This window comes from Medicago truncatula, chromosome 3 (genome assembly GCF_003473485.1).
Source record: "Medicago truncatula cultivar Jemalong A17 chromosome 3, MtrunA17r5.0-ANR, whole genome shotgun sequence".
NCBI classification, from domain to species: domain Eukaryota; kingdom Viridiplantae; phylum Streptophyta; class Magnoliopsida; order Fabales; family Fabaceae; genus Medicago; species Medicago truncatula.
In genome coordinates this window covers 8679474-8704565 of record NC_053044.1, presented here as the reverse complement: position 1 = coordinate 8704565, position 25092 = coordinate 8679474, and the positions used below count along the sequence as shown (strand labels likewise).

The 25092-nt window shown below is 36.2% G+C and overlaps 2 protein-coding genes across 3 annotated transcripts; both read left to right on the top strand.

Annotated features, from left to right (window-relative positions):
* Positions 1-7166: 7166 nt before the first annotated feature.
* LOC11440733 (pentatricopeptide repeat-containing protein At2g39620) lies at positions 7167-14667 on the top strand. The gene is made up of 3 exons (XM_039831874.1): positions 7167-7293; positions 8102-8143; positions 12545-14667. The coding sequence occupies exons 1-3, from the start codon at positions 7167-7169 to the stop codon at positions 14665-14667; spliced, it is 2292 nt and encodes a 763-aa protein (XP_039687808.1).
* Positions 14668-14673: 6 nt separating this feature from the next.
* Positions 14674-22520, top strand: LOC11425422 (putative disease resistance protein RGA3). 2 transcript variants are annotated; one of them, XM_013603680.3, is made up of 5 exons: positions 14674-15026; positions 15558-15632; positions 16076-19649; positions 19821-21942; positions 22231-22520. In XM_013603680.3, exons 3-4 carry the CDS (start codon positions 18458-18460, stop codon positions 21929-21931), a joined length of 3303 nt encoding a protein of 1100 aa, XP_013459134.2. In that variant the 5' UTR covers positions 14674-15026; positions 15558-15632; positions 16076-18457; the 3' UTR covers positions 21932-21942; positions 22231-22520. The 2 variants fall into 2 exon arrangements, with proteins under 2 accessions (XP_013459134.2, XP_003599016.3); XM_003598968.4 differs by having other exon boundaries at positions 16076-21942.
* The last annotated feature ends 2572 nt before the right edge of the window (positions 22521-25092 follow it).

Here is a 25092-nt window from a genome sequence, read left to right as displayed (position 1 = left end):
AAATTACATCACCAAATGAATTAAGATTTGCAAAAATAAATGCTAAGCTAGAGAAAGTGGAGGGGATAGTGAAATGCTATGAGTGAAGTCACATGAGGAACAAAATGTTAGTGAAACAAGGAAAAATATAATGGGAATGATAAAAAATGCACCAAATGAATATGCAAAAAGGAGGTAAAGACATGAGAATTTATCAAGCACAATGTGTAACAAATGGCCTATAATGCAAGAACAAACACGAACCAAATGAAAACAGTAGCACAATCATTGGATTATCATCACATCCATCATGTAAATGCATTCTAGTTAGCCATGCTATGCACCAAAATTTTTAGGACAAGAATCAACCTAAAAAAGAGCATGACAAAGCTAACTAGAGAAGTAATTTGAACAAGAGACCTATGCACATATTTTTACCAGTTATTTGCAAGTAAAATATCATTAAAAATCATCAAGAAAGTGGTAAAAACATGTAGTAATTTTTTGGAATTTTTTATAAAAAAAGTAGGCAAGTAACAGGTGCAAATAGCAAAGAATACGGTGTAAATAGCACACAAAAAAGCAAAAACGTAAAAAAAACACTAAGCCCAAACCCAAAGCCTAATACAGACTGGGCCTGGATCATCCAAAGGCCTCAGAGGCGTTGGATTGATCCAGATTCAGATCTGACGGTTCAGAACGCGCAGCGCATGGTAACGTAAAATAAACATATGGTAACAACGCATCACAGCCATCCAAAGGAGAAAACCCTAGATCCTACGGTTCAAGATGAAAAACGAAATAAACCGGACCGGTTCAAGCGTCTATATAAGGACGTGGATACCGGTCCAGTCCATTTCTTTCATCTCTTTCTCTCTCTAAGTTTCCCTCTCCTCTCACTTCTCTCTAGAACCTCACCGCCGGTGAGGATGAAGCTACGGCGGAGACCTTGAAGGTCCGCCGGAAACTTCATCTTCTCCGGCGAGTTCAAGCAGTTTCCGGTGAAAAATTTCCAGAACTTAAAGATTTTTACGTCTTTTGATTCGTCCTTTAACCCTAAACACGAATCCAGCAATTATTTTCTCAAACACGGCTTGATACGATGTAGATCTGAAAATTTCGTACGGTTTTGAAATTGATTTTCTTTGATCTTTTTTGAAAGAAAAGGTTTAGATCTTTACGGATCTACATCGTTTTGTTGTTTACTACTTTTCTGGTACTTGTTCTTGCTGTCAAAACTTTGATCCTCACGGATCTAGGTTTTGGTGTTTACGGTTATAATTTTCTTTGAATTCTGGAAACTTTGATCTTCTTGCTTACGTGATTTTTTACAGGTTTAAACTATGATTCTATTTTCTAAGAAGAAAATCTGAGTTTTACTTGAGGTTTTGGCTGAAACCTTTAATGGAGGAAATCTTTGGAAATTTCGATTCTGTTCTTGATGATTTTGATGATTTTGATCTGTTCTTTGGACCGAAAATAAATCGGTTCTACCGGTTCTGCTTCTTCATCTTCTCTGATTCTTTCTCTACTTCTCTCTCTGTGATTGCGTGCTTGAGCTTGCTTCAATGCTTCTTGAATCTGCGTGAAAAATTCCTATGATCAGTGCTTGAGCTTGCTTCAATGTGAGCTCGCACTTTGAATTGTAGGAGAATTCCTCAATCCAGTGATGAAGATTCACACGAATCTCTGAGGATTGCTGTGAAAATCAATGCATTTGTGTATGAATTTTGGTTCTGGGAATTTCTAGGGTTCTTGTGTTCTTGATGAATTTGATGATTTTGATCTGTAACTGAAAAGAGAGAGAGTGTGGTTTCTGTTTGTGATGTGGCGTGTGATTAATGGCTCTGAAATCTGATTCAATGTATATATAGCTGACATGTGTGCATTGGAACCAATGGAATTGTGACATCTGGACTTGTATCAAAGTGGCACGGCCTTGGCAAATTTGGCTTCTGGACCTTTCTGCAAAAACAAAGAAATTGAGGACTAAACTGCAAAATTAAAAAAAAGCTTGAAATGAAATTAAAAAAAAAACAGTTTGGACAAAATGCAATTTTGGGACCTCAATTGAGGGACCAAAATGCAATTAAAAATAAAATTGAATAAAAAACGTAATTTGACTAAACGTAAAGTGAAACAAAAAATAAAACTGACAAAACGGACTAAAACGAACCAATGGCCTAAATGAGGTACTTCAAAGTAACCTCTCTATGCCAAAATTTTGTGTGAAATGACTAAAATGCCCCTAGGGCTAAAAATGACCTAAACAGATTCAAATTGACTTGACACTGACTCAGATGCAAGTTTGAAATGAATTTAACAAGGTTTACTGATGAAATGTTAAAAAGCAATTTGAAAAGACTCAGAGACAGTCACAAGGATGAAAATGGGTCCCACTGCAGGAAATGACCAAAATACCCTTCTGTATGACTTTTTTTGCAAATTTTGAAATAAACTGTAGAAAAAGCAATGTAATGACTCAGAGACACTTTTGAATGACTTACAAGACAAGTAAATACATTTTGAAAAGTTTTATGCAAGAAAAACATAAGTAAAATTGTGATTGAAAATACTGCGAGGCAGAGACAATTTGAACTGTGCAGTTGAAATTTGATAATTGACAAAGTTTGAAATGAAATTGGGCCCAGTATTTTTAGGTCCAAAAACAGGGTATAACACCCTTCTTAAAACCATTTTCTAAAATCTAAAATCAACCAACCCACCAAAAAGAAACTTTTTAGGTGAACTACATTGGTTTTGATCCCTTTTCTTTAAGGGTATGTAGGCATAGGATTTTCAATCCTTCCAAATCAAATAAAAATAACCAAAAACATACTTCTTCTCTCTCCATTCTTTCACTTAGACTTTTAGGTAATAATTTTCAAATAAGCAAATCAATTTAGCACAAGATAATTTAGGTAAGAGGTTCCTACGGAATACCGTAGATGCTTAGGGTGCTAGCACCTTCCCTTCGCATAACCAACCCCCGAATCCAAAGTCTCGATAAGGGTTTTTACTCATTTTTTCCCTTCCCACGAATAAAAATCGAGAGTTCAAAGATTGACGATTCAAATCAATTAATGGTTTGATAGCCGAAAATCACGAGCACAGAAATGGCGACTTCACTGGGGACATAAATCCTACGCGGGTTAAACCCACCTTACTTTCTTTATTTTGTGCTTTATTTTTTGTTTATGCTTTGTAAATATTTGCTTACATGTTTACCTTATTACGTGAGGGGTGAGAAAATAAGTCCTATACCCGGGCTTGAGTGAAATATAGGATTAGGACGGGGTAAAATCATAGTGACATACCAAGAGCATTCTTGGACCATGTTTATATGTGATAACCCTACTCGGTGGAGGCCTCACGGAAGGTAGTAGTCTTGTTAACATGAGCATTCGTGTTGACGTTATTACTTTCAATGTGAGCGTCCGGTGAAGCCGTTGGACCTTAGTAACCCTTAACCCATCTTGGCTTTTTAGGACGTAGTGCCGTGGCCGAACCAAGAGCATTCTTGACTTCGGTCGACACGCGATACTACACTCAAACTAGACTTACTTATGGATGTTATTGGACTAGGAGCGTTCCTATACACCGATATATTCACAAGGGAAGTTGTAATTTGGGAACTTGTTAGAACCCGTGATACAGGTACAATTTGAAACCATAGTCCTTACCAAATGACGTTGTTACCCTTGACTCCAACATTGTGGAACTTAACCTCACCATGTACTCTATGTACTTTAGCATAATCATGCATACATGCATTCATTCACAAACAACTTTCTCCATCAAAAATTGAAGGACTTACACAAGTTTTTTTGCAAACATTATGGATATGGACCGTGTAAGAATGAACATCAAGAGATACAACTTCAAAAAATCTTAACTAAGCTTTAGCTTTTGATTAAGAACTTTTTCCTTGGTTTCATTCTTACCTTTTGAAAAAAGAACCTATTGCAATATCTTTACAATTTTAAAATGAATCCATGTTCCTTTAAAATGTTTATAAATTAAGTTTGGTAAATCCTTCGATAAAAAAAAAATTGTACATTTTTGCATAAGCATATCATGCATCATTTTGCATTCATAGTTTCTAGTCTGTGTCTCATATTTTGTTTCCATCAGCAAAAGGTCAATACGTCAGTAAAGTGGTTCGATGTCTTCATCCAAGTTCGGCTCGCATATGCAGTCACTCGTGCAAACACAAAAAATGGATCGATTTGAGCAAGAGGTCCACGAGCTTCGTGGAGAGGTAACAACACTTTGGGCTGAGGTAGAGAAGTTAACTAGCCTAGTATCTTCATTGATGGCCACAAAGGATCCACCGCTTGTTCAGCAAAGGCCTTAGCCACTATGTCAGCCAATATGCATGAAACGGCCTCGACAACAGGGTTCTCAGCCGCTTATCCCTCAAAATCAGGCCCGAAAAGCATCTCAGTGTGACCCAATTCCGGTGAAATATGCAGATTTGCTTCCCATTTTGCTTAAGAAGAACCTTGTTCAAACCCCTGCCACCTCCTCGGGTGCCGAATCCGCTGTCACCTTGGTATCGCCCTGACCTCAACTGTGTATTCCATCAAGGGGGCACCAGGTCATGACACTGAGCAGTACTGTCCTTTGAAGGAACAAGTTCAGAAGTTGATTGAAAATAATGTCTGGTCCTTCAATGACCCTGATATAAAAGTGCTACTTCAACAACAACATATGTCTTCTCACTCTGTTGCCGCTGTTAGGCCCATCACCAATGTTGTTCAAGATGCGAGTTATCAACCCCAGTTTCAGCAATATCAACAACAGCCTCGACAACAAGCTTCGGGACAACCACAGTTTTATCTCCCATGAAATATGCAGTGTTGTTTCCCGATTTGCTTAGGAGGAAGCTTGTCCAGACCAGACCACCTCCTCGTATGCCTAAGAAATTGCCAACTGGGTATAGGCCCGACCTCTCTTGTGTCTTCCATCAAGGGGCACCTGGTCATGATATTGAGCGCTGTTTTGCTTTTAGGAATGAAGTTCAGAAGTCGATCCAAGATAAGGCTCTGCCCTTCCAAGTTTGAACTCTGACATGCAAGTTAATCCGCTATTGGATTTTGGTATCTATTATGGTCACATGGAATGTTTAGTTATAATTGGGTCTTTGCTGATGTTTATTTCTACTACTCATTTGTTCAATTAATATGTTTGTTTGTTGCTTCATGTTTTTTTAAAAATAAAAATAACCCTTTCGTCCCACCTGAGGCGAGAGTGAATTTGCTTAGGGATTTTTTTTGCTTTTTGTATTTTCATCATTAATGAAAGGTCGTCTCGATCCCGACCTTGTTTTTATTTTGTGCTTTTTCTGGAAAAAATGGTAATACAAAAAAAAAACCAAAAAATTCTCACATATTTGCATAATCATAATGTTTATATCAATAATCAAATAATGCATTAATAAACCTGTTGAACGCTTAAACCTTGTACTCTCTCGACTTTGAGTTCCTTGTATCCGAGGCTGAAGAAGAGGATGTTGAAGAAGTTTCCAATGAGATTTCTCGCCCACTGAGGCATCTTGGTCATCGAAGCTGCAAATATCAAGAAAGATTATCCACAAAAGGACTTTCATGTACAAAGACTTGGCATGAGATGCTACCGTCTATCTTGCAGGGATATTGTACTTCATGCACACTTTAACAGGGGCAAACCCACCCACCATCCCTCAGTATACAATATAAAGGCAGTGCCCCACATGGAGGTTAAAGTCCTGTCAACGGAAGTTTCAATGAAAGCTAAGCTTGATTGAATTTAAAAGTGGTATTGCCGTATGTCGTGGACAGTTATATCAAAAGGATGAAGCAAGTTTTCAACTAGAGAAAGCTCGTCCCCATGAGTGTCAAGAGAGTGGCCTTGTGCTCAAAGTTATACTATCTGACTTAACCAAGTTCCAGGGGCAATGAATGCCTAATTATAAAGAATGGTGACAACTTTGAATGTCCGGTGAATACTGATGCAGTCAAGAAATACTTTGTTAAAATAAAAAAGCTCGATAAGTCGCAAACCTAAAAAGGCGGCTTAGGCAAAAAAGAGCGTCTCGATGGACTGAAAACCCGAAAGGGCAGTCCATGCAAAAGTTAGAGGCATACAAAAAAAAAATGAGTGAAAAATTGTTTATCCTGATAGGTTGAAACCCGCAAGGGCGACCTATGCAAAAGTTAAGGATTATGACAAAGTAACTGCATCTGGTCGGACATGACTCACTTGGGGCATTTCAGTCGTCAAAAGTTTCTGACTCATGGCAAGGTAATTTCATCAAGTCAAATATGATTCATCTGGGGCATCTTAGCTATTAAAGGGTTTCCGATCTGAAGCTTCTGCAAATCAAAGACTCAGAACAGTGGAATTCAAAGTTGATAGGGAAAACGGTGGTTATTGTGTTCAATGTACCTTTTCCATATAATTACCATTTTCCAAACTTTTTAAAATCCGTGGAGCCACGCCTTTGGCAGGCCACCACTCCATTTACATTAATTTGATCCTATGCCCATTTATTCTGTTTGCAAATTTTTCTTCTATTTTTGATGTTAATACCTAAAGCAAAAAAAAAAAAAACTTTTAAAAACTTTTTTTCATGTATTATGAAAAACATAAACAACAAGTACATATTCTTTGAACTTATGAGTAGGTGAAACATACATCAACATCCGTCTCAAGTACAGTTAAACTCTCTAAGGTAAGTATGACCAAAAGCTGTGAGATGACCTCTGTCAAAAAAAATATATACAAAAAAAAAAAAAAAAACCTCCCTAAGTCGAAAACCCGGAAGGGTGGCTTAAGCCAAAAAATGAGCGTCCTGGTGGACTGAAAACCCGAAAGGGCGGTCCAGGCAAAAATTAGGGGCATACAAAAGATTTATTCCCGGTGGATTGAAAACCCGAAAGTACGGTCCAGACAAAAGTTAGGGATTCAAAAAAAATAATAAAAAAAATATACAAAAAATGAATGAAAAAGATAGAGGCGCATCACAACCCAAGTAGGTCGATTGGAAGAATCAGTTTGTGCTGGTTGACAAATGGCGATTTCTGCCTGTGGTTTGATTGATAGCAACTTCTGCCAGAATGGTTGATCGATGGGTTTCACCCCGAGAAATGGCGACTTTCGCCTATGCTTTGATTGAGGGCAACTCATGCCAATTGTTTGTTTAAATGGCGACTTCTTCCTGTGCTTTGATTGATGGCAACTTCTGCCAGGTTTCTGATCGGTGGGCTTTATTCCCAAGGCATGATTACTTCACCATCAATGGTCTCTTTATTGGGTCGTATCTCATCAAAGGTCTGTCTAATGGGATGTTACCTCTTTAGTGGCCTGATTATGGTGTTTGTTACCTCTTCAGCAGTATGATTGAGGGGCCGTTACCCCTTTAGCGGTATGATTAGTGGGTTGTTACCCCTTCAGTGGTTGAATCAAGTTTTGCTACCTCTTCAGTGGTATGGTTATAAGGCGTGACCCTGCCGTTGTTTTTTATTAGTGGGCAGTTGCCCCTTCAGTGGTTGAGTAAATGGTTTGTTACCTTTGTTACCTCTTCGACGGTATGATTGATGGGCCGTTACCCCTTTAGCGGTATGATTAGTGGGCAGTTACCCCTTCAGCGGTTGAATTAACGTTTTGCTACCTCTTCAGTGGTATGGTTATAAGGTGTGACCCCACCGGTTGGTTTGAATATGAATTTTACCCCATCAGTTGGGCGATTGTTAAGTCGTATCCCCAGTTTGATTATAGGGTTGTATCCCTATCATTGGTTTGATTATTAGGTTGTGCCCCCATCATTAGTTTGATTATTGGTTTGTTCTCCTATCAGGGGTTTGATTTTGAGTATTACACCATTAATGTTTTGTTTGGAGGGTTTTACCCCGTCAGTGTTTGACTCACCTCCTGTATTGGTATCCCCGTTGAAGATTCTCGAGTGTTTGTGCTGCGATGCCGGACTACTTCCTTTTAGGACCTGTCCAAATCTTGTCTCAACAGTCTTTCGTTGTACTGTCATATGTGTCTCGTACATGTTCATTCATTCATGCATACATAGCATGCACACAAATGTCATTCATGCATGGTTGCATTATTACTGGGTGTCTTGTTTCAGTGTATCCCGTAAAAAGTGTCATCCCCAATGTGTCTGATTCAGGTATGTTACCAATCAAATTTATTTCAAGGGGCAGGTCCCACCAAATCTACCTTTGTACCAATTCAGTTCAGTTCCCCAGTAACTTGTGAAAGCTATCCTCGTACCGGTAGCAAATGACTTTTATCTTGTTGGTCGTTACCTCTAAGAAGGTAATTGACGGTATTTCCTTTTCGTATGTTGTCGTTATCTCTGAGAAGGTAATTGACGGTATTTCATTTTCGTCTGTTGGTCGTTACCCGTGTTGAGGTAACTAACGGTATTTTCTCTTCATATGTTGGTCGTTATCCGAGTTGAGGTAACTGACGGTATCTCCTCTTCTTATGTTGGTCGTTACCCGTGTTGAGGTAACTAACGGTATTTTCTCTTCATATGTTGGTCGTTATCCGAGTTGAGGTAACTGACGGTATCTCCTCTTCTTATGTTGGTCGTTACCCGTGTTGAGGTAACTGACGGTATTTCCTTCCGTATGTTGGTCTTTACCCCAATAAAGGTAATTGACAGTATTTTCTTTTCGTATGTTGGTCATTACCCAGTAAAGGTAATTGACGGTATTTCCTTTTGTGTGTTGGTTTTTACCCCAGTAAAGGTAATTGACAGTATTTTCTTTTCGTATGTTGGTCGTTATCCGTGTTGAGGTAACTGACGGTATTTCCCTTTCGTATGTTGGTCGTTACCCGTGTTGAGGTAACGGACGGTATTTTCTTCCGTATGTTGGTCTTTACCCCAGTAAAGGTAATTGACAGTATTTTCTTTTCGTATGTTGGTCGTTACCCAGTAAAGGTAATTGACGGTATTTCCTTTTGTATGTTGGTTTGTACCCCAGTAAAGGTAATTGACGGTATTTCGTTTCGTATGTGGGTCGTTACCCCTGTAAAGGTAATTGACGGTATTTCCTTTCCTATGTTGCTCTTTACCCCAGTAAACGTAATAGACAGTATTTCATTTCGTATGTTCGTCTTTACCGCAGTAACGGTAATAAATAATATTTCCTCCCTAGTAGTACCTATCAGTTTGTTCCCCAGTCAGTGTATCCTTGCCGTCTTTGCATTCATAATTGCATCATAGGCATTCATACCATTATGTTCATAAGCATTGCATTCTCAGCATTTCAACTGGTCAAAATTGGTGTACTTAATATTTAAGTCTCTTCGACCCGTTGATTTAATGAATTTTCTTTTAAATCTCCGTGACGGAGAAACTTAAATAGGGGCATCTGTCATACCCCAAATTTTGACCACTTTTCTCTATTTTTACACATTTTGTTCGTACTTTTAAAACCGGAAATGTCCGTCGTTTTAGACAAAATTTCGGCAGAGATACCCAATTTTGACCTAAGATTATATAATGGGGGTACATAAGTGTGTGAACGAAGTAAGCACTAGAAAAATTATTTGGAAATGATAAATTAAATAATTAATTTGGTCATTATTAAAAAGTGCTTTCTTGGTCCCCAAGTTTTGCTAAATTATTTTAGAACGCAATCTAGAATATTTTGGAACACAATCTAAAATATTTTGGTAAACAATCTAATATATTTTAGTGCTTGATCTGAAATATATTTTGATATTCAATAATATAAATTTATGTACTGAATAACATATTTATGTACTGAATAATATATTTTTGTACTCAATATGATATATTTTGATAGGCAATCTAATAAATTTTAGTGCTTGATCTGAAATATATTTTGATACTCAATAATATAAATTTATGTACTGAATAACATATTTATGCACTGAATAATATATTTTTGTACTCAATATGATATATTTTGGTAGATAATTGGCATATTTTTGTATTAGATGAATTACTTGTTCCCAAAGTTTCTCACCTATTAGTTGTGAAGTTTCTCTATAAATAGAGGGCTCACACAATGCATTATGGACCCCGAAATTCACAGTTGATGCTTCCTGTGCTTTTCCTCTTTTCTCCCTTCTTTGACTTGTGTTGACGAGTCTTTCTTCTTTTTCTACTCCTTTCTGTCCCTTTCGATTTCAAAGTATTTATTTTTTTATTTTGCTCTGATGTTATAAAAAAATACAAAAAAAAATTAGATTTTGTGGTGATCCAACCTCACTACAAAATCCTCACGCTTTAGCTTTAAGTTTTATTTATCATTCAAAATAACAAAAACATTCAAATAAAAAAAAAACTTCAAAAGTATTTTCTTAATAAAACTTGGTTTGTAACCCAAGTTTGCTTTTTCCTTTTATTTTCTTAATCAAATGCTTAATTGAATTAATATTCATACTAGACTTGATTTTCTTGAAATTAAAATTTGACCAACCTCACTTTATTTTCTCTCATGCCTTGAGGCCTCTTATCTCTTCTTAAAACCATTTTCTAAAATCTAAAATCAACCAAACCACCAAAAAGAAACTTTTTAGGTGAACTACATTGGTTTTGATCCCTTTTCTTTAAGGGTATGTAGGCATAGGATTTTCAATCCTTCCAAATCAAATAAAAATAACCAAAAACATACTTCTTCTCTCTCCATTCTTTCACTTAGACTTTTAGGTAATAATTTTCAAATAAGAAAATCAATTTAGCACAAGATAATTTAGGTAAGAGGTTCCTACGGAATACCGTAGATGCTTAGGGTGCTAGCACCTTACCTTCGCATAACCAACCCCCGAATCCAAAGTCTCGAGAAGGGTTTTTACTCATTTTTTCCCTTCCCACGAATAAAAATCGAGAGTTCAAAGATTAACGATTCAAATCAAATAATGGTTTGATATCCAAAAATCACGAGCACAATAGGTATAGAGCACTATTTCAACAATTGTATTTACTCACAATGTTCTTTAACGATCCCTTTCCACAACTGCTTTCACTTTTCTTAAGTCTGGTGTAAGTATGAAATGAATTGATGAAAATACACAATAATGATTAATAATGAAAGGTAGGACACTAACAATAAAAAGAAGGGTTCCCTAAAAAGGAGGGAACAAATAGTCTTATAAATTACGGTGTTCATTGAGGAAGCATGAGAAAATTATAAATAGAAAACAAAAAGATAATTGAAATAAATGATAAAAGCAAATTCAGTACGCATGAAACTGCCAAATCCATAATAAATAAAGTATTAACTGCAAACAACCTCATATAGAACCTATAAAAACAAACATAAAAAAATAATCAATGTTCAAAACCTTGTAAATTCTCTTCTCCCACGTGCTATCCCCCCTGTATCTATCAAAAATAATGGTCATCATCAATCAAAAGAGAAAATAAAAAAAGAAGATTGAAATATAAAAGAAAAAGAAGTTGGAAAGAAGAATGTGTAGCCTGATCGTAAGCATTAAAAAACATGGAGAAAGAAACTTACTTTGGGGACAATGGAACGGAAAAAAGACTAACAAAGGGTAAGATTGATCCGTAACCGCCGTTTTTGGTAAGATGTGGTGCTTCTCTCACATATTACTGTCTTGCTATTCTCCCTTCTTTTTCACATATCCATTTTGAAAGTGAAAATCTATGTATGTTATAACTACTGCCAAGGAGTTATATTTTTGTTTTTGATAAAACTGCAAACTAACATCAAGTAAGGGCATTTTGGGATTTACAAAAAAAGGCTACACAAAAAAATAGTACTATTGCTTTTATTAATATTAATAGGTATAGATATAGATTGACTTAGTTTGAGTTTTTTTTTCTTTTCTTTTCGAATAACCTAATAATTAGAAATCCAATTTAAATGAGTGTTAAGTGGGGTGTCTAACAAGTACTCCTTCGAAAAATTGATTTTTTAAGTTCATTCATTTAACGAGCATAATATAAATTAAATACTTCATTGGATAAATGAACGTGAAAAGTTAATTTTGTTTATATTTAAAAACGGATAGAATTTCTGATTCGGATTCTTCCCCATTGTTGTTGTTAAATCCACAAACCATACACTCATTAATTCCGACGCATGCTTATTGTTCTTGTGATATTGTTACAAAATGAGATTAAAAAGCATGAAGATTAAACTATTTACTTCAAAACATTCAAATTCACTTCACACTCATCATATTTTTCCAATTCAACAACAGAACAACAACAATCACTACCTTAAACTCATAAATTCATGCAAATACATAAACCCTCTTCTCCAAATCCACACCCATTTCCTCCAAATCAAAAACCCATCTCTCATTCTTTACAATTCATTCATCAAAGCTTATTCCAAATTTCATCATTTCCATAAAGCTATAAACTTGTATCACACAATTTTAAAAATTGGTCTTAAACCTGATAAATTCACATTTAACTTTGTTTTAAAGGCTTGTACTAGTGCTTTAGATTTTCATGAAGGTGTGAATATTTATAAAGATATAGTTTTTAATGGGTTAGAATGTGATGTGTATATTGGGACTAGTCTTATTGATATGTTTTGTAAAATGGGTTGTTTAGATAATGCACGGAATGTGTTTGATAAAATGCCGGTGAAAGATGGTGTTTGTTGGAATGCGATGATTTCGGGTTTGTCGCAAAGTTTGAATCCTTGTGAGGCGTTGGAGATGTTTTGGAGAATGCAGATGGAGGGTTTTGAGGTTGATAAGGTTAGTATCTTGAATTTGGCTCCGGCTGTTTCTAGATTAGGAGATGTTGGTTGTTGTAAGTCTATTCATGGTTATGTGGTTAGGAGGAGTATTTGTGGTGTGGTTTCGAATTCGTTGATTGATATGTATTGTAAATGTGGTGATGTACATTCGGCTCAGCGGGTTTTTGACCGGATGGGGGTTAGGGATGATGTTTCTTGGGCAACGATGATGGCTGGATATGTAAAAAATGGATGTTACTTTGAGGGTCTTCAATTACTTCATAAAATGAGGCGTGGTAATGTTAAGATGAACAAGGTAGCAGTTGTAAATGCTCTTTTGGTAGTTGCGGAGATGAGAGACCTAGAGAAAGGAAAGGAAATTTATAACTATGCTTTACAGATGGGGTTAATGTCAGATATTGTTGTTGCTACTCCTATAGTGTGCATGTATGCAAAATGCGGCGAGTTGAAGAAGGCTAGAGAATTGTTTTTGAGTCTCGAAGGAAGAGATTTGGTTGCTTGGTCTGCTTTTTTATCGGCTCTTGTGGAAACTGGATATCCCAGAGAAGTATTGTCTATATTCCAAGTGATGCAGTATGAAGGTTTGAAACCAGATAAAGCGATTCTGTCAATTCTTGTTTCAGGTTGTACAGAAATTTCAAATATCGGATTAGGTAAGATTATGCACTGCTATGCCATTAAAGCAGATATGGAGTCTGATATCTCAATGGTAACAACCCTTGTCTCAATGTACATTAGATTTGAATTATTTACTTATGCTATGACACTATTCAACAGAATGCAAATTAAAGATATTGTGGTCTGGAATACTTTGATAAACGGGTTTACCAAATATGGTGACCCACATCTTGCATTGGAAATGTTCAATAGATTACAATTAAGTGGGATTCTACCAGATAGTGGAACCATGGTGGGTTTGTTTTCAGCTTGCGCCATTATGGATGACCTAGATCTAGGAACATGCTTACATGGAGGTATTGAAAAGAGTGGTTTTGAATCTGACATTCATGTAAAAGTTGCTCTAATGGACATGTATGCCAAATGTGGGAGCCTTTGCTCAGTTGAACGCTTGTTTCTCTTAACCAAGCATGTAAAAGACGAGGTATCTTGGAATGTGATGATTGCAGGGTATCTGCATAATGGATATTCTAATGAAGCAATTTCTACTTTTCGCCGGATGAAATTAGAAAATGTTAGGCCCAATTTAGTCACTTTTGTGACCATCCTTCCTGCTGTATCGTATTTGTCAATACTAAGAGAGGCCATGGCTTTTCATACTTGCATAATCCGAATGGGATTTCTATCCTGTACCCTTATCGGAAACAGTCTCATAGATATGTATGCCAAATGCGGACAACTCCGTTATTCTGAGAAATGTTTTCATGAAATGGAAAACAAAGACACTATTTCATGGAACGCAATGCTTTCGGCATATGCTATGCATGGTCAAGGTGAACTTGCTGTCGCTCTTTTTTCAGTAATGCAAGAGAGTAATGTCCGCGTTGATTCAGTTTCCTACATCAGTGTATTATCTGCTTGTAGACATTCTGGTTTAATTCAAGAAGGATGGGACATTTTTGCCTCCATGTGTGAAAAGCACCATGTTGAACCCAGTATGGAACACTATGCCTGCATGGTTGATCTTTTGGGCTGCGCTGGTTTATTTGATGAAGTTTTGAGTTTACTTAATAAAATGACAACAGAACCTGATGCTCGAGTTTGGGGCGCCCTCCTGGCAGCATGTAAAATTCATTCAAATGTCACATTAGGAGAGGTTGCCGTGCATCACCTCCTTAAACTTGAACCGAGAAACCCAGTTCATCATGTAGTTTTGTCGGATATTTATGCTCAATGTGGCAGGTGGAATGATGCGAGAAGGACAAGATCACATATAAACAACCATGGGTTGAAGAAAATTCCAGGATATAGCTGGGTTGGAGCTCACAAAAATGGTTCATTACTTTCTTGCTAGTGACAAAGCTGCCTAACACATATACATGCCTGATAATGATCTGAATACAGTATAAGATGTCGATAAACAAAACAAAGAAACTTTTTCTTTAAAAACCTTTTTACAAATAGAAATGGAAAAGAAGCCTACAAGAATCACCATGTCGTGTAATCATGAATCAGCGAGTGAGTTGACCAAATCTGCTTCTAAGACAGCTTTTGATAATTCTACAGCAGATAACAACTTTGGGAATGAATTGGTAAATGAAGCTATCGGCAGGTGGTCCTGGTCGCAAACTTTCTGAGCAGAAATGCAGGACGCTGGTCAGATTTTGTACGTTGGTCAGATTTTACACCGCTTAAATGAGAATGAGATGGAAGGTGCTAGTATTATAATTTTAGTTTTTTTTTATGAATATAATTTTATTTTATTGTTTCTCAAAGTTTAAATTAGTTACTAGGAATGATTCGTGTATGTGTTTATATAAATTGCTTATTGCAGCCTATTTAAAATATGCGACTATCAAGAGATAGAAAATTACAAGAAATAAAAAAGTTTAATTTTCTAACCTTTTTTTCATTGTACCATTGTTTGTTTACAGTTGTATCAAGTTGATGGTGTTTGGCACCTGAGCATTCAAGTTACTTGTTTTTTAGTTCAATTCATGGATTCAACAATCTTTGTTATTTAAGTACCTTCTTCAGGGATAATTGATATGATGTTGCTTTTAGTTGATTCATATCTATCACATTTGTTTTAAGCAGACTGGATATCTAGACACTTTTGGTTCATAGAATTCGAATCTCCCGAAGTAATAGGCTTCATATTACTGGCTATTGTGTTGTGACTTGTGGCTACTATCTTTATTATTTAGTCTTACTCCTTTGTGATAACTTTTCTTTGGCTTGTAGGTAGAAAATCTTTTAGCTGATACCATGCACAATTTCTTTGGTTAATGTGATACCTCCAGAGCTATTCATCAAAAAGTAAGTAATTTTCCATATGTAGGCTTCATCACAAGTTTTTTTTCAGCAAACCACTATATTCAGCTATCGACAACATTGATTTCGGTTTTATAAGCACCTATCTATTTAAATAGGCCTCAAATGATAGAAGGAAGAGTTCTGAATAATTGAGTTTTATGACTGATTAATCCAGTGTGAAAGGACACTGCTCCTTTGAAATTCTTCTATACTTTTTCTTCCCAATTGCTGTTGGATAAAGAATTATAGTCATTCTTTTACAATCTTCTTTCTTATGATTGCTCAATACTGTTCTGTTCTGAGATTTCTTTCTTACTCAAAGAAAGGATCCTAATAGAATGATACACAACTATGATTTTAATAATACGAATCCATCTTTTATGATTTAAACATTTGACGATGCTAGGTCGAATGTCTGATCAAACATGATATATGAAATCACGCAGGTGTTTGCAGAACTTAAGGACTTTCATGAGAAAAATGCATCTACTGGATTGGAGTCACCAACGCTGCTAATAATAAGAAAAGTTGTTGAGTTATCGAGTTATCACCATTTTGGCCAATTCCTACAAAACAAGAATCATCTTTGATGTCGCTTTTGAGCTACAATAAGAGTGATAGTTGGAAAGTAATTCGAGTGCAGAAATACGGTCTTTAAATCTTTCATCTCCTTGATAAGAACCATGTGAAATTAGCTCTCATTAAAACCACCAGGAAAGATAACAGTTTTTTGGGACCTGACTTTGTTTAACTTCTCATAATGTGTAACAAGGTCAGGGCAAACTTCTCCAAAATTCAAAATTTTCTTCGTTCGCTGCTCTTGAGCACAAACACGTGCTGCATAGCGATTTGCAGCTGGCCAGGTAGTAGTGGTAACCACCCTTTAAATTACGCATCCGGTCACAGCAATTTGCAGCTGGCCAGGTAGTAGCGGTAACCACCCCTTAAATTACACGTCCGGTCACCGCGATTTGCAGCTGGCCAGGTAGTAGTGACAACCACCCCTTACGCTTCCGGTCACATTTGTCATGGAAGTGTTGATGTTCATTCAAAAATTGTGCACCATTGTCAAAACAAAATTTAATGAGGTATCTGTCTCTAACAAATTTAAAATAAAGCTAGGGCGAATCAAAATAATATGGTGACTTGTCTAGACAAGGAGAATATATAAAGATCACAAAGTATAAAATCATACCAAGGAAGGAAAAAAATAGTCCTCACCCATATGACTTGTATAGACAAGGAAGCACCGTCACTTTTGATCGAAAGCATGTCCAGGGTCTGACACGGACACTGATACACATGATTACATTGAGTTAACTCATTTTCTTAAATTACCACGATGTTGATGTGTCAGTGCTTTTAATATCTTCAGACTATAGTGGCATTTTTCTTTATATCAACAAGGTTGTTATACCTTGAAGTGAATGAGTTTGAATTTGGGTTGATGGTTATTGTATTACATAGTGATAGGAGGAGACATTGAAGATGAACATGTGTGGTTGAAGGAGGAAGAGGGAGTTGGCCTATGTTGGATTAAATGGGAGCAATTGAACTGAAATGAATGACAGTAACTTACGCAGTGGCAACACCTTTCTCATTTTGTTTTTGCACTGTTTCACTTATGGATGCTCCAATGGATGCCCCCTACTTTGGCACCTAACATTGTACCTCCTGTTGTGTTGCCGACCTTTTCACCCAATGTTTTGGATGATCATGACAATACCAAAGTTGAGGTGTCTCCATTTGAGGTTTCACCTCCAGTTGTTGCATCAGTTGTTTCTATTGATCATCGAGCTCAATTTAATTCTAAAAGAAAGTTTTCAACACTGGCAAAGTTGTTGATGTGGGTTCGAGAAGAAGTAAGGAAGCTAGTCTTTTTAACCTTTATCGAAAAGTTAGATAACCGTGAAAATGCCAGAAATGCATTTGTTATATTGATATGAAGAGGAAGTTCATATATCGAGTACAAGAAGTTGTCCAAGTGTAAGATATCTAGTTCGGTGAAATACGAGTGTCCGTTTCGTGTGAGAGGTTATTTGTTGCTTAGAGCCTTAAAGTTGGTAACAGAACACACAAACATAAGATGACAGTTGAGTTGAAAGGTCATAAAACTGTTGGACGTTTATACCCAAATGACAATAAACTCATTCGTGACTTGACAGACTTTATGGTTCCTCTAAGACATATCATGTCCAATTTAAGGAATAGGAATGGTCGAACTGTAACCACTATCAGAGATATTTATAGATTTCTGCTCTTCCCCCTTGCACTTTTTGCTCGCGCCCAACATGATTTCCTTTTATACCCCTGCGTGAGTTAAGTCACACTTTTATTTTATTTTTTAAAAAAAATAGATTTTTTTTTTGGTACAGTAGAGAGATAGTATTTTACATTTGAAAAATGAAATTTTAATGGAAAAAAACCAACACATTCTCAATTGATATTAAGTAACAAGAAAGAAAAAGTGACCAATGAATGTCTCACAGGACAAATTTAAGCTTTTTTTTTTTTTGAAGAAGCAAAAACAAATTCAAGCTTGTTATCTCAGTGTGAATATCAATCAACCTTGTTTATTTTTTCTAACCTTTCATTTTCTTCACACTGTTTCCTTGAAATTTCAAAGGAACAGTAATAATAAGTAGATGGACACCTTAGCAACTTTGTGCAAAATATCAAAGATACATTAATAATAGTCATAGTGGGTCGCTTGTTGACTTCACAAAGTCTACACAAAACGTCCCTTTCCCTTATATGTTAATCTTCTTGCTTGATACTAGCAACAAACAAACACTTCCATTTACATTTAATTAGTTAGAATTTGAAATATGGCTGAGGCTGTCATTGAAGTTGTCCTTAATAATTTGAGCTCCCTTGCTCAAAAGAAGCTTGACTTATTTCTCAGTTTTGATCAAGACTTGAAGAGTCTTGCCAGCTTGCTCACAACAATCAAGGCTACACTTGAAGATGCTGAGGAGAAACAATTCACTGACAGAGCTGTCAAGGATTGGCTGATTAAGCTCAAAGATGCTGCTCACGTCCTCGATGACATCTTGGATGAATGTTCCACTCAAGCCCTGGAGTTGGAGCATGGAGGATTCACGTGTGGACCACCACACAAGGTACAAAGCTCTTGCTTATCCTCTTTTCATCCTAAGCATGTTGCTTTCCGTTACAATATTGCTAAGAAAATGAAGAAGATACGAAAGAGGTTGGATGAAATTGCTGAAGAAAGAACTAAGTTTCATTTGACTGAGATAGTGAGAGAGAAGAGAAGTGGAGTATTTGACTGGCGCCAAACCACGTCAATCATTTCTCAACCTCAAGTTTATGGAAGAGATGAAGATAGGGATAAAATTATAGACTTTCTTGTTGGTGATGCTTCTGGTTTTCAGAATTTATCTGTCTATCCAATAGTTGGTCTAGGTGGACTTGGAAAAACAACACTGACCCAACTCATCTTCAATCATGAGAAGATAGTCGACCACTTTGAGCTAAGAATTTGGGTATGTGTTTCTGAAGATTTCAGTTTGAAGAGAATGATAAGATCCATCATAGAATCAGCATCTGGACATGCATCTGCTGATTTAGAACTTGAGCCACTACAAAGAAGACTTGTAGAAATATTACAAAGAAAAAGATATTTGCTCGTTTTGGACGATGTGTGGGATGATGAACAAGGAAACTGGCAGAGGTTGAAATCTGTATTGGCTTGTGGGAGAGAAGGCGCTTCAGTTTTGGTCACCACTCGCCTTCCAAAGGTTGCAGCAATCATGGGAACAAGACCACCTCATGATTTATCGATTCTATGTGACACTGATTGTTGGGAAATGTTTAGAGAACGAGCCTTTGGAACAGATGAGGATGAACATGCAGAGCTTGTGGTCATAGGGAAGGAGATAGCAAAAAAGTGTGGGGGTGTACCTCTTGCAGCAATAGCACTAGGAAGTCTCTTGCGTTTTAAAAGAGAGGAAAAGGAGTGGCTCTATGTCTTGGAAAGTAATCTATGGAGTTTACAAGGTGAGAATACAGTCATGCCTGCCTTGAGATTAAGTTACTTGAATTTGCCAATAAAATTGAGACAATGTTTTGCCTTTTGTGCACTTTTTCCAAAAGATGAATTAATAAAAAAGCAATTCCTAATTGATCTATGGATGGCTAATGGTTTTATTTCATCCAATGAAATTCTAGAAGCTGAGGATATTGGCAATGAGGTATGGAATGAATTATATTGGAGATCATTTTTCCAAGATATTATGACAGATGAATTTGGAAAAATTATATATTTCAAGATGCATGATCTTGTACATGATCTTGCTCAATCTATATCAGAAGAGGTTTGTTGTGTTACAAATGACAATGGCATGCCTAGTATGTCTGAACGAACCCGCCATCTTTCAAATTATAGGTTGAAATCTTTCAATGAAGTCGATTCAGTGCAAGTTTGTTTCTGCATATCCATAACATGTTCAAGGAGCCATGATGCCACAACAAATATTCAATGTATGTTTGATTTGTGTCCAAGGATCCAAGACGCCAAAGCAAAGACACTATCAATCTGGTTACCTGCTGCCAAATCATTAAAGACTTGTATAATGGAAGTGAGTGCTGATGATGACCAACTGTCACCTTATATTTTGAAATGTTATTCTTTAAGAGCGCTTGATTTTGAGAGAAGGAAAAAGCTATCATCTTCAATTGGTCGTTTGAAATATCTAAGGTACTTGAATCTTTCTAACGGTGACTTCCAAACTCTTCCAGAATCCTTATGTAAGTTGAAAAATTTGCAGATGATTAACTTAGATTACTGTCAATCCCTCCAAAAGTTGCCAAATAGTTTGGTACAATTGAAAGCCCTTATACGTTTATCGTTAAGGGCTTGTCGCTCACTCTCAAACTTTCCCCCCCATATTGGAAAGATGGCTTCCCTGAGGACTTTAAGCATGTATGTTGTTGGAAAGAAAAGAGGGTTACTTTTGGCAGAATTAGAACAATTGAACCTCAAAGGAGACCTTTACATCAAGCACCTAGAGAGAGTAAAATGTGTCATGGATGCCAAAGAAGCCAACATGTCGAGTAAACATTTGAACCAATTGTTGTTGTCGTGGGAGAGAAATGAAGAGTCTGTATCACAAGAAAATGTTGAGGAGATTCTTGAAGCGCTTCAACCTCTTACTCAGAAACTTCAAAGTTTGGGTGTGGCAGGATATACCGGTGAACAATTCCCACAATGGATGTCTAGTCCGTCTTTCAAATATTTAAATTCTTTGGAACTTGTGGATTGTAAGAGCTGTGTACACCTTCCACGTGTGGGGAAACTACCATCTCTGAAGAAGCTAACGATATCCAACATGATGCATATAATATATGTACAAGAGAATTCAAACGGTGATGGAATTGTTGGATGTTTCATGGCACTAGAATTTTTGTTGCTGGAGAAGCTGCCCAACCTGAAAAGGTTATCATGGGAGGATAGAGAAAACATGTTTCCACGTCTTTCCACACTTCAAATAACTAAATGTCCTAAATTGTCGGGCTTGCCTTACCTTCCATCTTTGAATGATATGCGTGTACGAGAAAAATGCAACCAAGGTTTACTAAGTTCAATTCATAAACATCAAAGTCTTGAAACCATTCGATTTGCTCATAATGAAGAGCTAGTTTACTTTCCAGATAGGATGCTACAAAACCTCACTTCTCTGAAGGTATTGGACATTTTTGAGCTCTCCAAACTTGAGAAGCTCCCAACTGAATTCGTTAGTCTTAATTCTATCCAAGAAATATATATTTCCGGTAGTAATAGCCTCAAGTCATTACCAGATGAAGTTTTACAAGGATTGAACTCTCTTAAGATATTAGATATTGTGAGGTGCCCAAAGTTCAATTTGTCAGCAAGTTTTCAGTACCTAACCTGTCTTGAGAAATTGATGATTGAGAGTTCCTCAGAAATAGAAGGTTTGCACGAGGCTTTACAACATATGACTTCCCTTCAATCGTTAATATTGTGCGATCTTCCAAACCTACCATCCCTGCCTGACTGGTTGGGAAACCTAGGTTTGCTGCACGAATTAATTATTTCTAAGTGTCCGAAGTTGAGCTGTCTTCCAATGAGCATTCAACGCCTTACCCGTCTTAAAAGTTTGAAAATTTACGGGTGCCCTGAGTTAGGGAAATGCTGTCAAAAGGAAACAGGTGAGGATTGGCAAAAAATAGCTCATGTGCAGGATATTGAAATACAGAACTGGGTAATGCACATAATCGGAGGAGGAGGAGGAGGATATTCTTCTGCAAAGTTATTTTAGATCTTTAACAGGTACATTAATTGTATCTTTATAAATAAGGTTCATACTTACATCCAATTCTATTTTACCATTTTAACATATCTTACTAGTACTACTTAAATTAGCCCTTTTCAATATTTTGTTAATGACCAAACCGAGTTGGAAAATTAATTCACAATCTTTTGTTCGATGTAATATACCACATATTGACGATGCTTTCCATGTTCAAAGTGTTTATACGAACTCAGTGATCTTGGAATTGGATGTTGTTTGTTGATTATTCTATGTCATTCTGACTGTTGTGACATATTATTTTGCAGCTGCATTGTGTGTACTGTCACACTTTCCATTTCCATTACCTTACTATGCTCTGAGTTGGCTCCGATCAGCGATGCTTTATATGGTTATGTAGCAAAATATTTCTATGATTAATAGCTTAAAGTTGTATTTCATTTAGTGAAGTGTGTAACTACTCTTTCAAAATAGATGTCATTTCCCAAAATTCTTGGCGGTCGAATAAGACCAGACTCAGAATCCATCTTGATGTAAACTGAACTTTCTATACTCAGACCACTTGAATAGATATTTTCATGTTATAGACTAAGCTGAATATGACTAATCTTGTGATAATGATTGATCATCATATCAGGTTTGGTTTAACTTAACCATTTCTCATGTTTGAATAATGGTATAAAAAGAAATTTCTACATTTTTTTGTTTTTTTGTCTACTTGCAGAATTTCAATTCCCTTATGGATTAAATTGCGTGCAACTTCCTAATCGGGTTGATTTGTAAATGACGAAAGATAAAAAAAACATCGGAAAAAACTGATCTACCACCTTAAATAGTTAAAATGATTTTTGACCGATTTTGTGTAGGGAGATGAAAATTTAAGCTAAACTAGTATTCATGAAGACAAATGCAAAAGCAGGAGATGAAAGTCAATATTAGGAGTTCATAAGATAAGGAAGGACCAATGATGAAAGACAATATTTGGAGTTCTGAAGCTGAGGCATCTTGCATTGCATCATGTTCTCTTCCGCTGTGTGATTCCAATCAACAAAGAATCATGTGCGAACTATTTCTCACCTATTTTACGCCTAGCGTGGGTCTATGTTTAATTTTGACATCGCAATTCTTAATCGGACTCTGGTACCATATTAAATGTGTTTGGTGTGATCCCAAAGGCTACCTCAAACGGTGGGAGTGTCCAATCGCATATATACATCCAATAGTCCGAGAACTTGAGCAATGTGAAACTTCAAACAAACTACGAACAACTTCAATAAGTTTAACATATATTATATATTTGATCTTTAAAATAATAGCTAAATAATTTTGCTTTTGAAAAAAAAAATACTGTTTCATATCATTTATATAATTACAATAAACAAATATTATTTACCAAATGTGTTACCAAAATATAATGTATTTAATTTTTTATAATTATTTTTTAGAGAAATAATTTTTTTATGACCTATAGTACTGGATATTTAATACTTTATGATAAAACACATACAAATATAATGTTTTTGCTTATCATTTTTTCCTTAAAATATAAAAGACGTAAATATCTCTTTGATTCATAAAAATACCGTTAATTTTATTGATTCGGAGATCAAGTTTACCAAAACACTCTAATTTGTGAATATATCGTATAACCCTCTGCTTATGGCCGGTTATCGTACTCTACTCTATTTATTTTATTTTCTAATAACGTGTATACATTAGATTGTACCAAAAAAAAAAACGTGTATACATTAGAAATAGCATTTTTTTTGGTGTAATTTTGGGTTTGATTTTGATTATTTACATATTTATCAACTTTTTATTCTCATTTTTTGCTTGAAATTCGTAAGCAAATATGAACAAATATGCATTCATGCATATATTATGCAACAAAAAGCTTTGCATCATATCCTCTGGCAATGCATCGTAAACCTCGATCAAAATAACTATGTTGTGAAAGTGCCTCAAAATTGAAGAAATTGAAATTCTGATAGCAGAAAATCAGTGATCGATTTTCAGAGCACGGTGGCCGATTTGGACTCTGTTTGGGCCGAATTGGGTCAACAAATTCTTTTGTGTTCTCTCTTTTTTTCTCTTGCAGTTTTCTACTTTTGACTTGTGTTTATAATTGTTCCATACACCTTATTTTGGTTGCTTGACTATCACTTTGTTATTGTTCCATAAATTATTGCTTTTACATGTTGGAGGTACTTTATCACACCCCCAATACACATTTGAAAACAAAACGTGGATTATTTGCTTACAAATACACTTTCAAAAAATATGGGATTCTTTTAGAAATGTAGGGTGGTGAATGTTGAGCCCTTCAATGCAAAAAAGAATTGTCTCTTTCATTCCACCCAAAAATTTGAGTCCTTTATTTTCCTTAACTTTTATGTTTCTTCTACTTTCCCTTCCTTGAGATTACTATTTACTAGTGATCTTTCGTGAACGCTGGTTTCGATCCCAAGACTAGAAGGTTGGAAGGACATAGGTCCAAACCAACCATGCCCCAGGGCGAAACCGCCTTTAGATTATTATTAATCTAAAATCAACTGGAAAATTTAACGACTCTACAACCGATTGCACTATACAATGATTCTAGAGGATCATAATGTATGCCAAATATGGATAATAATCCCTATTCATGTATAATTTAAAAATAAAATAACTCAACATTTGATCCAATGAACGACTAATTCAGGGGACTAATCTCACTGTCCACTAGCGGAGATCCCCTTCAAAGTCTGAGCAAAGCTCTATATGAACTAACCTACTGAAATTGGCACGATGATTCGAACCTGAGATCGATAGAGGAGCACACTTCAAAGTCTTAAGCCTACACTAACATATCAACCCACGTGCGTCACCACTTCATGTATGTTTACCCAACACTTAAAGATTATTGAGTAATTCAGGACCCTCATGACACCAAATCAAACACTACTCTGATGCTCAATTCCAGTGAAGTACATGCACAAGATTACAAGCTAGTACAAATGGTTTGTGTCATGGGGGCCAGCTAGTTATATGATCAAGGACATTATGCATAGTTGCCAGCATGGAGGACACAACCTTTCACTAAGAAATGATCCTGAAACTGCTGACACACATAGATTGTAAAGTTGAATTCAAAATTATTTGAATCAAACAAAAAAAAAAATGAAACTACC